Source organism: Pongo abelii, chromosome 1 (assembly GCF_028885655.2).
Source record: "Pongo abelii isolate AG06213 chromosome 1, NHGRI_mPonAbe1-v2.0_pri, whole genome shotgun sequence".
Taxonomy (NCBI): Eukaryota; Metazoa; Chordata; class Mammalia; order Primates; family Hominidae; genus Pongo; species Pongo abelii.
The window spans coordinates 154,842,409-154,856,774 of NC_071985.2; the positions used below are offsets into that span (position 1 = coordinate 154,842,409).

General features: G+C 36.8%; 1 protein-coding gene across 1 annotated transcript in view; it reads right to left on the bottom strand.

The window, feature by feature from the left end:
• Positions 1 to 6,715: 6,715 nt before the first annotated feature.
• Positions 6,716 to 14,366, bottom strand: part of GIPC2 (GIPC PDZ domain containing family member 2) — a 90,267-nt gene continuing 82,616 nt past the window's right edge. Inside the window, exon 6 of the mRNA XM_009248726.4 lies at positions 6,716 to 7,753. Coding sequence (XP_009247001.2) covers positions 7,605 to 7,753 — 149 coding nt within the window. The 3' untranslated portion in view covers positions 6,716 to 7,604. The remainder of the gene's footprint in view (positions 7,754 to 14,366) is intronic.

A 14,366-nucleotide genomic window follows, 5' to 3' on the forward strand; every position in this document is an offset into this window, starting at 1 on the left:
AGCTTGAAGAGGAGGGATGTGATCCCATTAACATGTAGCAGAAAGGATCATTCTCTCATGTCCCAGACAGGGTTCTCATGCTAGTTTAGGTCAGCCTCCCAAGTGCAGGCACAAAGGCTTCCCCACCATTCCTCCATGTGTCCAGGGAACCACCTCTCTTTTTCTAAGTCTTACGTGTGTTAGGTCATGTCATCACCAATAAAGACGCTGGGAGTGGGGCATCCACAGATATAAGCCAAAAAAGTCTAGGCTGATGGGGTGACACTCCTGCTGGACAGTAACAGGCAAGGCTGCTGACAAGCAAAATCCTCACCTTTGTTCTCAGGCTTTAGGACTCACATTGAATTACACCACCAGCTTTCCTGGTTCTCGGGGCTGTCGATAACAGACTTTCCGGGACTTAGCCTCTATAACCATGTGAACCAATTCCTATAATGTTCATATTTATATATTTGTCTTTGTGTAGGTATATATGTGGAGATGTGTGTGTATATCTATATGTACATCTATATATATACACATGTGTAAGTGTGTGTATCTCCATCCTACTATTTCTGTTTGGAGCTGTATGTATATCTCCATCCTATTGCTTCTGTTTCCAAGAACCCTAACAGTGCTCAAATACCACCCCTCACTGTGGTCACTATGGGTCTTACTGCTTCTGTTCTGTGCCATGCTGAGAGATCAGGAATCTTTTGAAGACTTTTGTTCCTGTCTGTCTAAACACTCCATGTGGCCACAATATGCCTATGAAAAAACAAGAAACAGTCTTCCTCTATTTGAATGTCTAAAGGCATCACTCTCCCCATCCTAAACACACACACACACACAGACACACATACACACACACACTTCTTTATAGACTTTAGTCTACACCTGTGAAAGTTCTTCCTTTTGCCTCCTCTGTCCTTCCAGCTTTCTCACAGTAGACTCTGTGGGCCCTATAGTGGCAGAAGATGAATCATCCAAAAACAAGTGTCCCTTCCCTTAGAGACAGAGGGGCTTAATATCAAGCCCTTCCAGAGAAGAAAGAAATGAGACATTTACATTCTCACTTAGGGAAAAAAAAAAGCTTCACCCTCATGTCCTGCCATAGCATTTTCACAGTCCAAAATGGAGGAGGGCAGGAGCTGAAGAAGGAGCAGCAGCCCAGAGATGTGAAGATGTGACTGAAACCGAGAAGAAGGGCCATATTGGGGAAGTAGCATGGAGATACAATGAAAAGAACTTGCTGATGCATTTGGTGCAGCAGGTGAAGGAGCAGTGAGGGGAATTGTGATGCCATTTCCTGTCAGAGAAAACTGAAAGAAACAAAACTTTTAAGAAAAACCTAAAGTTTTATCCTGGACATGCTAAAGTTTCAAGACACCAAGTGGAGATGTCAAGGAAGAAGTGGAATTGAGTTCCGAGCTCAGAGGAGAGGTCTGGACTGTGGATATATACTTTGGAGTCATAAACATAAAGATGTTAAAAGCCATGGGAATAAATGAGTCACCTAAGAAAAGAGGGTGGGGGCGGGGGAAAGGAACCCAGGTCAGAGACCTGAGGAGCCTCCATGGAGGGAGGTTGAATAAAGAAGAGAGCCAGCAAAGAAAAGAGTAAGAAAGGAGGGATGTTGCCGGAAGATGGCTACGAGGTGCCCATGGACCTTCTCTCAAATATCACAGCGTTCTTCCACCATTCCCTGAATTTGCAGGATTTTATTTCTGCATTTTTCTCCAGTGCTACTGCAGAAGACGCCATGTTTTGCTTTATGGGAAAGAAAGTATTTGGTTTATTTCATTTTTATATTTCAGTTTACTTTTCACTGAATAGTTGTTAAGAATTAAAACTAATCAAATAATAACCTATCTGAACCACAAGGGGGTAGAAATTCTAACTTTTAGGGAAACCACTTTCCAAGGCTAAATTAATTCATTGAATCTATAATTTTTAAAAATCAGAAACATTATTTTTCAGATGACATATAAGATAAAGCATAAATTGTGTTCAGTACCCTACCTCATACATGAAGGGATGCTGGCTAAGAGAAAATCTAGACAAGGAGAATTAGAGTAGCATTTTTATAAGCTTAGCTTTTGCATAATCAAAACCATAGCACTTACTGTCTTTGAGAGAGGCCAGTCTTCTTATCGGGCATACCAGTTCCATTCCACGAAAAGCAAAAATGTTCTCTGAAAACCATGGTTTCAGAAGATCCTCGTCTGCAAAACTAGAAGAGGATAAAATACCTAACAAGGGTAAGTAAATAGCTAATATTTATTTGTATCGTTGGTAAGCATCAAACACTGCATGTAAACCGAGGCAAAATCATCATATGGATTAATCCATAGTGTGTCAATCAAGAAGTCTATTTCACTAAGGTAACCAATTATTCCAGCATACCAAGTTATATTTAGAAAATTGGCTACTTTGTAAAACTAAGAGCTATCCTACTGTCATAGGCAGCTTTTTGCCATACTACCTTATAGTCCATGTTAGCACGTATCTGATTGTATTAGAAATCTCTTCGTCTCTGCTTACCTTGATAGATCATAAGTTCTTGAAGTCATGTCTATCTTCTCACTGCAGTGCTAGGTCAGGGCCTTCAGAGACCTCAAAGTAAAGGTCTAGGATTCACCTCCATTAGGATCACCTGGAGGACATGTCAAAATGCAGACTGCTGGGCCCCCCCTTAACATATGGAATTAGCATAGTATTTGCAAGGATTTCCAACAGCTCTAATAGGGCTTTCAAACTGTATCAATGAAGATAATAAATCCCAAAGGCATACTGCCTAACAACGATAGGTTGACATTTCTTCTACTTATTGACTTACACTATTGTTTGGAAACTACTCCCACAATACTTGTTGAATGAAGGAACAAAGGATAAAGTGTCACCCTGGGTAAACCTCCATCTTACAATAGAAACAGCTTATGACTATTTTATATTAACAGTATTATGGCAGTGCTTATCTATGCATTTTTACTGAATCAAGGCAAATAACTTGGGGATTTTAAATAGAACTTAGAGGTTATACCTTGTACAAAATATGTTAAGAAAAAATATACCAAAGATATGTTAAAACCATAAAGGCCTGAACAATCACATGTGTTATCCTTATCATTTATTTAAACAATATTATAGAGTCTAAAATTATTAAAACCCTAACTCTATTTATGATGAAAATAGTCATCAGTTTTTTCATGAAAAAGTTCTTATTTTAAGGAGTCATATTTTAAATATAACTAATTAGCCAGGCATGGTGGGAGGTGCCTATAATCCCAGCTACTGGGGAGGCTGAGGCAGGAGAATTGCTTGAACCCTGGAGGTGGAGGTTGCAGTGAGCCAAGAATGCACCACTACACTCCAGCCTGGGCAACAAGAGTGAAACTCTGTCTCAAAAAAAAAAAAAAAAACTATATATATACACATATATATATATAATAGCTTTACAAATAATTCACTTTTTGATCAACATATGACTAAATCTGTACATCTATCAATATAAATATAGTAAACAATACATTTTAGAATAGTACCAAAATATAATTTACAATTTCATATATTAAGAGACTCTCAAATTTCAATCTCAAAAGTTTTTAAAGTTTAAGTAATGATTTTCATAAAAAAAGAAAAACCTTTTTTTCCCACAAAAATAGAATGTTTTATCTGCATATAGTCAATACTATTGTATGGCACAAACAGTTCAAAACATTAAATATTGACTCAAAACTACCTTCAAGAAGTTTTTTCAAATTTGTCCTTTCTGTTACTGCTTGAAAAATATCTATGGTTATACTTAAGTCTTATGAAGACTGTATCCAATTGAATTAAAGATGTCACATTCAATTTTCACACTCCTAGCAGACAACCATGAGTCACTTCTTAGAACTAGGTTTTCAGGTAATAGGGTAGGGACAGGCTGTATGCACCATTTTGTACACTTCACAATTTTAGAAATATTTTATCACCATGACATGTGTAAGAACTTGTAATTACTTTATCTCCTTCAATCTGTGTCAAGAAGATAATAAATGTGCATTTTATACAGGGCACTAATACTTGGAACTGTGAGTTGAATAGCATCTCCTGTGTCTCTATTCACTAATAGCTTGGGTAAAACACTTAACTGTCCTTCTAACCTAGTATCTCCACCAGAGTAATGGCAATGTTATTGGTATCCATATATATTTAGATGTATCACAGAGCAAAAGGGCCATTATGTGATCAATCTTTTACATCTTTGGTTGATAACTGTACTCTTTTTAGAAGAACCATTACATTGAAAACTCCATTTTGCTACTATGTTAGACAGGCAATAATTGAAGGAGACCAGGGAGTCTCCAGAAGTGATGAAGGTCTAGCAATAAATAACATGGGACTGGCCCAGTGCAGTGGCTCATGCTTGTAATCCCTTTGGGAGGCCAAGGCGGGAAGACTTCTTGAGCCCAGGAGTTTGAAACCAGCCTGGGCAACATGGCAAAACCCCATCTCTACAAAAGTACAAAAATTAGCTGGACATGGTGGTGCACGTCTATAGTCCCAGCTCTTGAGAGGCTGAGGTGGGAGGATCACATGAGCCTGGGTAGGTCAAGGCTGCAGTGAGCCATGATCAAACCCCTGCACTCCCACCTGGGCAATAGAGTGAGACCCTGTCAATAATAAACAAATAAATAACAAGGGACTAAATAAAGTTTTACTTGGAATATGTGTATTTGCTAAAGTTACAAGGGAAAATATTGCAAATTATACATCATTTGAAAAATTATCTCTCCTTAGTTAATTTTCAGTCACAATATTGGATGTAGCAGCTCCAAATAGAGGTTATCTGATTATTGCTTTTACAATTGAATTCTTAAAGAGTTTACATCATAATTATATAATTATATTTTTGAAACATCACAGAAACCCAACATGTACCTATTTGTAATCATCAGAGTATATACATCTGATTAGGACTCAGCTATGTTCAAGGCCTCATCGAGCCCAACATACAATTATCATTTGCATTTTCTGCCACAATCAAAGAAAACACATTGTGTGCTATTAGTGGCCATTGCAAGAAGGAAGATGCTGTTTTCAATAACAGGAAATCAAGAACAAACAAAATAATCATCCTCCATTTAAAAAAAAAAGCCTACAGAAAAGAGAAAAGGACAGGGTCCTAAAAACATCTAGCGATGCCAATAAAATTGAATGTTTTTTAAAAAGTGATTTGGGAAAATAATTGCTGTTTCTGCTCATAAGTCAGTTAATAGCTCACAAGGAAAGGTAATAAAACATTGACTGGAGAACAAAGTGAAATTGTAATGAAATCTGTAACAGTTGTGCATAGTGTAAGTGTATTCTAAAGACTAAGTATTGAAAATAAGTTCATTATTTCACACAAGAATAAAGAGACGTAAATCGTGAAAAAAAAAAGTGATTTGTCTCACTGAAGCTGCAGAAGGGTATCCCATACTTATATATTATGTGACTGCACTAAAAACAGACCCTTTTTGTGCACTGAGCATTACAAAAAGGCAGAAAGCTCACAAATAGATGCCATTTCAGGTATGGGAATAAAATGACATAAAGAAACTGACTTTGTTATCAGTTTAGCTGTAGAGGTGAAAGATAAGGATATTTCAAGGAAAAATCTATTACAGGTAGTATATAGAGTATTTGGGCCCAGTTGAAGCCCAGGTAATGTGATGATAGTAATGATAATGGTCCACTGAATGCTAACAGACAAGTATATATAGTTACAGCTGTACATGGATATCACAAGCTTACACACAAATTCTAGAAAGATCATTGTGAAAATGACATTCCATAAATCACAGGGAATCAGCACCAAGTGTGTCTTTATGCATGCCCAAAAAGGAAGGAGAAACTGACATCCATCAATAATGAACAATGACTTATTTCAAATCTAATATCTAGTGCTGATAAATTTATTTTGTGGTTGTTGTTTAAACTAGAATGTTTCTATGGGCCTCCTAAGTCATCTTATGCCTAAAAATAGCAGCTCTTTTTTTGTGTCTTTCCAAAAGCAGTAATATTAAGAATTAATAGATATTTCAGAACCTCCAAAACGAACTCACTAAACAAGTACCAACAAGATACAACCTGAGCTGGATTTTATTTTCAAATGATAAGCAACAGCAATAAGACAATTCATATTCTATAAGCTACTTTTGTTACACATTAATGACTAAAACAGCTTCTGTGCAGATTTCAAATTAATTGGACAAAGAATATCAGCTTTATGGCATTAAACTCATTTGAAAAAGGAGTGGATGGCAGTAAAACTAAAGTTTTACCAGAAAACAAGAGTTATCTAAGCAATAATCCAGCAAGAAAAGAGAACTACTTCTGATTTCCTGGAATACATCCCTAACAGGTTATTATTTCTGATTACCGTGGCAGCACACAGAATTTTTCATCTAACACTTTACAAAGATGCTTGGTCACATCATGCTCTGATGTATTAAATGATCTTTGTTGAAACCATTCATTTCCATTTCTCTTACACCTATAAAATGTCAAATAAGAGTGATAAGACAGTCATTTACCCTCAATTTTCTCTAAAATGTAAGGTTTAGAGGAGTGTATTAGAACTCTAAAATAATAGACCAATATATTTTCTCAATTCTCCCTTCCTCCTTTCTTTCCACTGGAAGTAAATCTATTTCTGATAGCATCTCTTCTAAAGTTTAGGGAACTAAAAAGTGCTGCTGTTTAACCAAAAAAAAAAAAAAAAAAAAAAAAGTTCTAAAGCATAGTTATTTTGAGTAAATATCTTTCCAAAAACTCTACAAAAAAATATAAAATCTTCCCTGGAGTGCTTATAAAAGGTAACATAAAAGTAGCTATGAGTGAAAAAAAGAAATAATGTTTTAAGGACTGAAAAAAAAAATCAAATGCAAGTAGTTCTACCCTACCCATCTCTTTTTTACCCTTCTTTTACACATGCAGAGACACACACACAGCACAGATTTCAACCACAAGTTTTAAGAGCATGTATAAAGAAGCATACAAGAAAATCAATCAATCTTTGTTTTACAAAGACAGAAAGTTGGCCATAGAAATCAACATGCCACAGGAATCTTCCTTCCCTTACTCAGAGGATCAAACAAAAAAAAATGCTTCTAGACCAATAAGGGGCATAATTCACCTTTCATTTCCTGAACATACCTGTTCAAACTAGGATAACACAGTGAAGATACTATGAGGTAAATCATACTCCAATCCTAGTTTACATTAAGATTTTGGAAAAAAAAAACTACAAAGCTATTGAAATCAACTATTTATATGTGAAAAACAAAGCATGGGTATTAATGGAGAAGAAAATCATCTATCTAGAAATACTTCTTAAAACTTACTTTTAAAAACCTTTTGAATGAATATTACAATTGATCCTTATTTAGGTCATTTCTCTTAAGCATACTACATCAGCAATGTTAAAAAGTGCCCAGATATCAAAATTACCAAAATTATATTTCAAAGAATATATTCCATACACATGAAATTAAACCAGAGTTAGTAAAGGTATCCAAAAACAGATCTTATAGGACTTTTAAAAAAAGAGAAAAAAAAGAACGATGGGTTGTTTCTTCAGAGATGGAGTGTACATATCATAATCCTCGTTTGGCATCACCAATGACTCCCCAAACATCAAAGACAAATTCATCTGGGAACGCAAAGTCTCCAAGAGTTTCATCAAGAGCCACAGCAAATTCATCTGGATTAACTTTGTCCTTTCCAGCTTCAAACATTGTGGTGGCTATCAAAAATAATATTAAAAAATTAACAATAAATGAAATAGCATCAAAGGACTGAGAAAAATGGCAACAGGAAAATTACTTGCTAAAAGTAACATGCATAAGTATATTTCAAATTAAATGCAAAATTAAATGCAAATTAAAACAGTAAGATACCCTCTCTCACACACACACATCAAGGTGGCAAAGATACTTTTCAACAATGTGTCCACTGCACCCAGGTTTGCAGCTGCCACCCTTGCCTTCTACCCAACCTTGGAGCCCATCAGTTGGGAACCTCTGGCATTCCCATGGGTAGAACAAGATCCCCTGAAAGAACCCTGTGGCTATGACTAACCCTAGCAGGAAACTTAAAGAACACTCTTTCCTCAATCTCCTAATAGTCATTACTCTCCCTCCCTCCTCCACCAGTCCCCCACTGCCAACTGAGATGGAGTCCAGTCCTCCCTGCCCAAAGACAAAAAGATAAAGGATGACAGCTTGCACTGGAGCAGTCAAGCTGGGGAGAAGCAGAGGAAGACATCTGTCCACCCTGTGGAATCAAGGTACCCTTTCTGAGGCCCTCTCCAGTTTGGGATAGAACATGAAAGTGGCAGCCTTGTTCAGTTTTTCTACTAAGTTGCCTGGGTTCCATATTCTATGTCTTGGAACCAGCATCTTCAGGAGTACTTAGGACTTGCCCCAGCTGCCTGGGAGCCCAAAAGGCTCAGTGGATTTCCACTCAGCACCCCAGAAGCACCAGCAACCAGAAAGAGACTGTGTATATGTGATGTGGGACTTGGCTGAAAAACCTCCACATGAAAGGGAAACGCCAAAGCCCCAGGGAAAAGCTCCAGCATCTCCTTTCCTTCCAGATTAAGGATGAACTAATCCAAGTTTGTATGATTTCTCTGAATGAGCCACAAGGTCTAGAGAGTTAAAAGCTATGCCTCTTCCCATCAGTTCAGTCCTAACACAAGGCAGGCTAGGAAGAAAGGGAGAGATGTGGCCTACAGAAGGGCACCAGGATCAGAGCAGAAGTAGGGTGGGGGTGCGGTGAACTAGTAGAGGGATCAAACCTGTAGTAAGGTAAGGAGGGCTTCTATATGGCCAGGCAGCCTGGCATGGGGTGGGAGAGTACAGATGTGGTGAGGATGGCATGGGAATGGGGAGGGAGGACAGCAGTCACGGTGATGAGAGATTGGTTATACATATGGAGATGAATCACATACATACATACACACCACAAACATACACACACACACACATACATACACACATACACAGACACATACATACAGAACAGTAGGAATCAAGTTTGTCACTGCCGGAGAAGGATAAACAGGGAAAGGGAGAAAATAAGAATGAACCCTATGGAATTAGAATTGTAGATATCACTGGAAATATATATATATCTCCAATTGAGGTGTTATAAAAATATAGATATAAATGCATACATGCACATGTATACACATTCCTCAGTCCTGGAAGCATGGTTCCCCAACAACAATGAGTACACAAAGCACCGAAATCTTGGTTCTTAAATACCATTCTCCATTAGAAAGACTAAGACTTCCTCAGAAAAATGGCAGATTCCAGGGCTGGAGCAGGCAAAGTGCAATATGAACCAAGAATATCTTATACCAGAAAGTAAGAAACTGTCACAAAATGATGGGAACATGTGAAAAGGATATAGATGTCAGAGTGCAAGAGTTCACACAGACCAAATCAGGGATAATTTAAATATCCAAATAAGTAATGATGGTAATATATTATAACTCCAGTGAATAAAACAGGAAGCCATGAATCCATAATACATACACACACACACACACACACACACACATTTTTTTTTCCTTGTGTAACCAATGTTTATCTTTAAAACTAAACCCTAGTGGCAGTCTAATCTAAAGAACCCTTGGTTCTCACTACACTACACTACATTAATGCTGTACCCTCATAAATCTGACCACTCAAAATGCTATCTTCGCTGCTTTCTGCCTTTGTCCAGGATAACCTCCTCCTAGCCACCAGCACCACCATCAAAATCCTTCTCTCCTTCAAGGCTCTCTCCTCCATGAAATCCTTTGTCCACAGCTGGAAGAGATATCCCCATTCTCTAAACCCTTCTGCCAGTGTTTTTATGCTTAAATGCACAAACAAATCGCCTAGGATCTTGGCAAAATGCAGATTTTGGTTCAGTAGTTCTGCAGCCCTGAGATTCTGCATTTTCAACCCCCAGGTGATGCTGGTCCTCAGGCAACACTTTCAATAAAAAGGTCTTAGACTGCAAATTCAACATTGCTCTGCACTGACATTTATTTTTCTGTGTATTTTTTCTCTCCTACTAAAAGAATAAACTCCCAACAGATCTTGAGTAGCTTACTCAGTCTTTTATGCCCATAGTAACTAATTCAGTGTCTCATGCATAATAAATGCTAGTGAATGGGCGGTGCAAGAGGAGGGTTTGTAATTACACTTACATACTTTTTGCACAGGCACAGTTAGCATGCATTGGGGAAAGTGAAGTCCAGAACTCTGGTCTCATAGCCAGGATGTAAAAGAAGAGTAGCCAGAATGTAAAGGTGAAGTATTGCTGAAGTAGAACTCCAGTTCAGAATTTTGCTTACTCTACCAATTTAACTCTTTCTCATAGGCTTTACAGGTAGCATTTATTAAGACAACTACCTAAAGATTATAATGACGTATGGGTAACACATGTTAAGGAAGAAAGCTAGCTGAGGAAGAAATAAGATGCATACAGATAAGACATAAGAAAATGTACAGACCATTCAGAAACAGAAACTAACAGTATAGATGACACTCTTACAGGCTGGGGGAGACAATGACAAGGATGCAGATGTTCACTGATGGACACTGAATCAATTTCTCTCTCTCTCTCTCTCTCTACACACACACACACACACACACACACACACACACACATCCTTGGCTATAAGAGGGAAAAAGAAACAACTTGGTACATGGTTTTTTTATACCTCAGGAAGCTCAGCAGCATTGTCTAGTGCACTAAGCCCGGGAACTCCATGTTGTAGATCTGACCTGCACTGACTTGCAATGTCTGCTTTGGGTTTCTAGTCACAAAAATGAAAGAAAATGCTGCTTCAAGATGCCCATAGTCTAACCTCACAGTCCAAAATGCATAATCTCGCTCATGCACTCATTCTGGCACAGCAGAAAAGTGAAGAAAAACCCCCACACTCAGTACTGCCCAGAGTTGCTGATAAAGTCTAGTTATACAGCTCCACATGTTCTCCCTCTATTACCACTGCCATTACAACGACTAATAGTAATAATCATTAGTGATCATCACTAAGAATGATAATACCTACACCCATTATTATTTATGATGTGACAGGAACTTTATGCAGATTATTTAATTTGATTCCTTGGCAACCCTATAAGATTATTTTTATTATGCCTCTTTTATAGATGTGAAAATTAGGATTCTAAGTTTAATAATTTGCCCAAGGGCCAAAGCTCCAAACTAATAAAATTAGGATTCATGCTCCCTGTGAATTCACTACTTTTGTGACTCTCAACAGACATTTATCAAGTACTTACTCTTGGAGAGGTACCGTGGTAAGAGCTGGAATTAAAACTGAGTAAGATATGGTATCTGCCTTCAAAAAATAACCTGATCTTGTAGAAGCAACAAAAATGCCAATTACACAGCTACATAATTGTGCTGCAAATACTGCATGTAATACAGTGCTGTATACATCTTTTTAAAACCAGTAATTTGCTATATGAATTCAAAAATGGAGCATGCAGCTAAATATGTTATATATTTTCCTAATGCATAAAGTATAAACATCGGTTTTTTATTTCATTTCTCATCCTCAGCTGGGTTTGGTAAACATAACTTTTAAGACATCTTTACAGGATAAGTAAATGGTAAAATTCATCCTTTTTGATAAAATATTATAGCTCTGATGTAAGAGAAAAGCAAAAGAAATTTTAGCAAAATAAAACACTTTTTATAAAGGTACAGCACATTAACATAAGATAGCTACTAAGATTATTTTCGTCTGTTGATTATAATAAAATTACAATATACTGCAATAATAAACCTGAATGCAATCTGGCAAAAAATATTCCATTAAAAGAGTAGAATTTTCTTTGGGAGGCCGAGGCAGGTGGATCACGAGGTCAGGAGATCGAGACCATCCTGACTAACACGGTGAAACCTCGTCTCTACTAAAAATACAAAAAATTAGCTGGTCATGATAGCAGGCGCCTGTGGTCCCAGCTACTTGGGAGGCTGAGGCAGGAGAATGGCGAGAACCCGGGAGGCGGAGCTTGCAGTGTGCCGAGATCCCGCCACTGCACTCCAGCCTGGGCGACAGAGCAAGACTCCGTCTCAAAAAAAAAAAAAAAGGAGAATTTTCTTGCAGTATAATGTTTAGAAACACATGAGAAAAAAGAAAAAAATAGATTTAAAAACATAGTAAATTTTTAATCTGTAATCTCTGCCACTTGGGAGGGTGACGCAGGGAGACTGCTTGAGTTCAGGATTTTGAGATCAGCCTGGGCAACATAGTGAGACCCCATCTCAAAAAGAATTTTTTTAATTGTAAAGAGAATTTCTGTTACCACATATAGCAGCTAAGTGCTGACCTCTAGTGGCCATTTTTATTACTGCCACCGAACTACATTTACATTATTATTAATGACAAACCTGTTTTGGTGATACAGATCAACATATAATTTCCATTAACTTTTTAAACACTTAAACAGAACTTTTAAATATAAAATATTTACAGTTAAAAATCTTTACGGTTAAAAATCTTGGTATCAAAGTTTCAGAATTAAATCTTAGTTTTTAACTTGTTAGGTGACTTTGGGCAAGTTATCAAACTTCTCTGAATTTCAGTTTTCAAATCTATAAAATGGCAAATAGCAGGGTTTAAAGATTAGTCATCATTATTGTTAGTTTAATCATAAAATATGCAACTACATCTCATTCTATGGAAGGTCTTCAGGCCTTACTTTTCCTAAGACTTTTTATAAATATCAATGCTTTTCAAACAACTCACAAGTCAAACATCAAAAATGCAGTCAATGTAGAATGATTTCTAATGAAAATTTCTAAAACTTCATTGGCTTTATCTGAAAATGATGACTTTCTACAGTGTTCATTGTTTTGAATTCACTATAAAAAGAAAGTGATCTGGCCCGGCATGGTAGTTCATGCCTGTAATCCTAGCACTTTGGGAGGCTGAGGCAGGTGGATCACAAGGTCAGGAGTTCAGGACCAGCCTGGTCAACATGGTGAAACCCCATCTCTACTAAAAATACAAAAAATTAGCTGGCCATGGTGGTGGGCGCCTATAATCCCAGCTACTCAGGAGGCTGAGGCAGGAGAATCGCTTGAACCCGCGAGGCAGGGGTTGCAGTGAGCGAGATTGCGCCACTGCACTCCAGCCTGGGTGACAGAGCAAGACTCTGTCTGAAAAAAAAAAAAAAAGTGATCCTAGGAAGAAAGGAAGAAATGTAATTCTCACTATTAAAACACCATTATTGCATACTTTTTCAAGAGCTATAACAGACTTCATATCTGCTCCAAAAGCAAAGTAGTAAAATTTTTAAAAAGAAAAAAAAAGATTTTATAAAATAAATGACTTTGAAACAATCATTCAAATCTTCTTTCCACACATCTCAGGATCTCAATAAATTTGAAATCCTAAAATTCTGAAGTTGCATGGATGATCTCCAAACTCCTAAATTGGTATCATCAGATAATATTATAGTTCTACACACAACTTACACAGTTTCTTTAAATATTCAAGAAGAAACTTGTATGATACAACTTTCCACTGAGTTAGGTCAAGACCATGTGAGGTCTTATAGGACTCAGCGTCTTTTAGAATGCTTATTTTTTTTCATGGATAACATCCCAAGGTGACCCATGTTGGCACTAGCTGGTAGAAAAGTCATAGTTCACAACTTAACTTTACAATCAAATGAAGCACTTTCATCTTCAGGATTACTCTCTACAAAAATTCATTTAAATTATTTTCCATTTTCAAATAATAAACACCTCTTAATCTTTTTTTGAGGATAGTGTTTTAAGTCACGTTGTTGCCATATTACTTTTTAAATTTTCAAAATACATACTTACATTAACAAATACAGAAAAATGTGATGTCAGTGTAATTTGCATTAAGAATTAACATTTCTGAAAGCTAAGAAATACTGAGAATATTTATACAAGTAAATATATTTGTCTGTTAAATCAGTATCACACTTGTGATTTATATTTCATGCTAATCAGATCTGAATAATGAAAGAAATTCCTAATGTAACAATGGTTTACATTCTTCAAATAATTACTTTCCTTACACTTTACCTCCCTAGGTAACTGATCACATTGCTAATCATGTGTAATGATAATGGCTTTTCATGTCAATTAGAGGAATTTGTTACAGATGACTAATTCACTTTACAAATAAATTTCTGGTTAATTTACAAAGAATTTGTAAGGAATGTTTAGTGCCCTGAATTTCCTTTTTTTAAGCTGCATTTTCGTTTTTCTTTTTTTTTTCATTTATTTGTTTTTTTTTTTTTTTTTTTTTTAGAGTCAGGGTCTCACTCTGTTGCCCAGTCTAAAGT